Genomic DNA, 3429 nt, shown 5'->3' on the forward strand with positions numbered 1-3429 from the left:
TAGAAAAAAAAAAAAGAAAACCCTAAGTCTCTGTAAACTTTCATTTAAATTAATAAAAAAGAAGAAATTCAGATAAAAAGGATAAAATATTACATGAGCTCACTGATACGAAAGAGCTAGACTAGGCAACGACATAGAAACCACAGCTCCATTAGTGGTTATTAAGAGTGGCAGAGAGAGGGGAAGGAAAGTCATTATTAAGGGAACAATGAACAAAAACCTGGCAGCAGTTATTGGTGATATCTGCCCACTATGATAAATATGATTGATGTCACTAGATTACACACATAAAAACAGTGAATTATAAATATATCATAACAAAGATGTTGTTGTTGTTAAGTGCCATCGAGTTGTAGGCAACTTATTGCAACTCTATGAATGAAAGACCTGGACACTTGTATAACTTTAGTCTTTTCTCCAGTTTCATAGGGTTTCCAGAGAGAAGCTATTTCAGAAGTGGATGCCACTCCTGCTTCCAAGCTTGTTTTAATCAGGGATGAATGATGATGATGATAACAACAACAGCAACAACAATAATAATGCAATTGATGTATCAATTCTCCAAAAGGAATTAAAATTAACTGAGGAAAAAAACCTGGAGGCACCCTTAACACACAATCCGATCCATTTCATTCAATTTGACGAAGTCATCAGAGCTGACTCTTTTACATCTTTCTTTTTAAATTTTATTATTTATTATGTGTGTACCGTCAAATCAGATCTGACTGGTACAGGAGGAGAATGTCCCTCCTTTTCCAGCAGAGCATCTGGTGGATTCGAACCTCATACCTCTGGGACTGCAGTGCAGCTTCTTGCCACCAGGCTACCAGAGCTTCCTACTTTTTTACATTTTTAAAGAAGAGAAAAAAATGAAGAACTAAGAAGTTTTAGTTTCAAAGGTAATACAGGTTCAAAAAATAACAGGGCTAGTACTTAATCTGAATTTTTTTTACTTCAAATCTATTTCCTTTACTATCCATATTATCTTATAATAAAATCTGACAGTTATCTTTTAATAGATTATTTGACAGAAGACAGCTTTGCCATTCAAAAGGGACACCCTAGCACAATTACTAAAAATAATTTCTTTGATAAACAGCATGTCTTAAGTCATTCACGATTCATGTTTATCACTTAATTATGATTATTGTTACCTAACAGGTAATAAAAGTATTACTTACCTCATTCTCATTTTCTTTTCTTGCTTCTTGTTGAAGATGAGCTTTCAAAGTTTTTAACAACTTGTCTGCCTGTTGAAAAATTTAAAGACCTCATATTTATTACAAAAATCATAAATGCAACAAAGATACTTTTAACATTTTTGCCTATCAAATATACTCTGGTCAGAATCTGGGAATACAGTGTTGACCAAGATAGAATTGGTCCTGTCACCTCAGATTTCACAGCAGAGTTGGGAAAGGCAGTCAAAGAACAATGTTTCTTTATCTTAGAACTGCCATAAAGGAGCACAAGTACCAATATGAAAAATCACAGAGTGCTGTCACAGAACACAGGTAGACCTGGCTACCCAAGTTTAGACCATTTGAGAGACTTCACCAGGAACTGGACATGTCAGTTCTCTGAAAAAGGAGTGCTGCAGTTAGCTAGTGAGGTCTGAAGAAGATGAGGTATAAGATGTAAGGAAAAGGTTATAAAATACTATGGGGAAAATAAAAAAAGAGGGAGTCTAAAGAACTAGAGGTCAGTATGGCAGGGCATCGAGCTCTTCCTATACATAAGAAATGAATGTGGGACCAATGACTTGAGGGACATCAGTGTCAACTGACAACACTGTCTACAAAGACAGTATCCCATCCTACCTTGGTGAGCAGAACTGGGGTTTCAAAATCTCGTAGACAGCCTCTAATAGGCAACTTCTGATCTCTCCCAGCAGGGGCAAAGAAGAGTGAAGAGAATCAAAGACTACTATGGACCTTAAAGATCACATGACCTTAAATCTCCCTGACTTTGATAGCTGAAGAATTAGATGGTTGCTCTGCAGCCACCACTGACTGCTCTGAAAGGGATCACAATAGAAGGTTCCTGAGGGAGAAAAATGTGGAACTAACTCAAAAGACTTTTTGACTTAATAGAGACTGTGTAAGTCCCACTCCCAAGAGCATGGTCCTTAGTCACCCTTCAAGTCTGGAATGAAAAAAAAAAAATCCGTGAGTCAAATGCCAATCAAACAACAGGCAAACTTATAAGGTGATCAGTAACACCAGAAAGGACATATTCCTTGGATCAACCAACCATATATTTGTCTAGATATAAAGCTTAGAAAACAGAAAGATTAGGAAAAATTGAATGATAATGGGAAAAACAGAGGAGTGGCAAGAGTGCTGTTAGACTGTGATTCTAACATTTATTTTATAATGTCCAGAAACATGTATACAAATTACTGGAGGGAAAACCAACTTGCTCTTATATAATCTTATATTCAAATAACAGTAAAATATATTAAAAAGAGCAAGATATCAATTTGGGTAAGTGGATAGAGGCCTGATTTTGTCAGGCCTGGTCAGCTGCTTAAGATCATGAACAGGTGCATGCTTCGGCAGCACATATACTAAAATTGGAACGATACAGAGAAGATTAGCATGGCCCCTGCGCAAGGATGACACGCAAATTCGTGAAGCGTTCCATATTTTCGACCCTGAAATGAACCAGTCTGTAACGAAGGCTAACTCCTAACTCCTTTCACCTACAAATTTCATCTTTGGATACAAAGCTAAGTGGATAGTCCTTACGGAGGGACTGTTTAAAAAGAGGCAGGGAGAAGAAAATAAAGAAAGAAAAAAAAAGATCATGAACAGTAGGGAGCTCTGGTGGCCTAGTGGCAAGACACTGCACTGCAATCCCAGAGGTATGCGGTTCAAATCCACCAGATGCTCTGCCGGAGAAAGAGGAGCAATCTCCTCCTGTACCGGTCAGATCTGATTTGACGGTACACGTAAAATAAGATAGATAGATAGATAGATAGATAGATAGATAGATAGATAGATAGATAGATAGATAGATAGATAGAACAATAGGTAATTCTGGAGAGTTTACAGCATGTTAATTATTGAACCACTTTGCATTTTAGAAGGCTCGCTCTGATTGCAAACTGTGAAAGATGCATTTGGTGGAAGAACTGATGCCTTTGAATGATAGTGACAGGTATGAATAGTTCATGTACTCATAGACTCCTAGAACAACTGTCTTGGAAGAAGTACAGTAAAAATGCTCCTTAGCACAACAAGATAAAAGTAAATAACCCGATTGAAAAATGGGCACAGGATATGAACAGACACTTCACCAAAGAAGACATTCAAATGGCCAACAAGCACATGAAGAAATATTCAAAATCCCTAGCTCTAAGAGAGATGCAAATCAAAACAACTATGAGGTATCATCTCACCCCAGTAAGAATAGCAAAATTTAACA

General features: G+C 37.0%; 1 protein-coding gene across 1 annotated transcript in view; it reads right to left on the bottom strand.

Moving 5' to 3' along the window:
• Positions 1-3429, bottom strand: part of LOC102871028 (nucleolar and spindle-associated protein 1-like) — a 52781-nt gene that overhangs the window by 38609 nt on the left and 10743 nt on the right. Inside the window, exon 2 of the mRNA XM_006883223.1 lies at positions 1182-1250. Within this exon, the coding sequence (XP_006883285.1) occupies positions 1182-1250 (69 nt within the window). The remainder of the gene's footprint in view (positions 1-1181; positions 1251-3429) is intronic.

The sequence above is a fragment of the Elephantulus edwardii genome, unplaced genomic scaffold (genome assembly GCF_000299155.1).
Source record: "Elephantulus edwardii isolate Elephantulus edwardi_28Jun2011 unplaced genomic scaffold, EleEdw1.0 scaffold00026, whole genome shotgun sequence".
NCBI classification, from domain to species: Eukaryota; Metazoa; Chordata; class Mammalia; order Macroscelidea; family Macroscelididae; genus Elephantulus; species Elephantulus edwardii.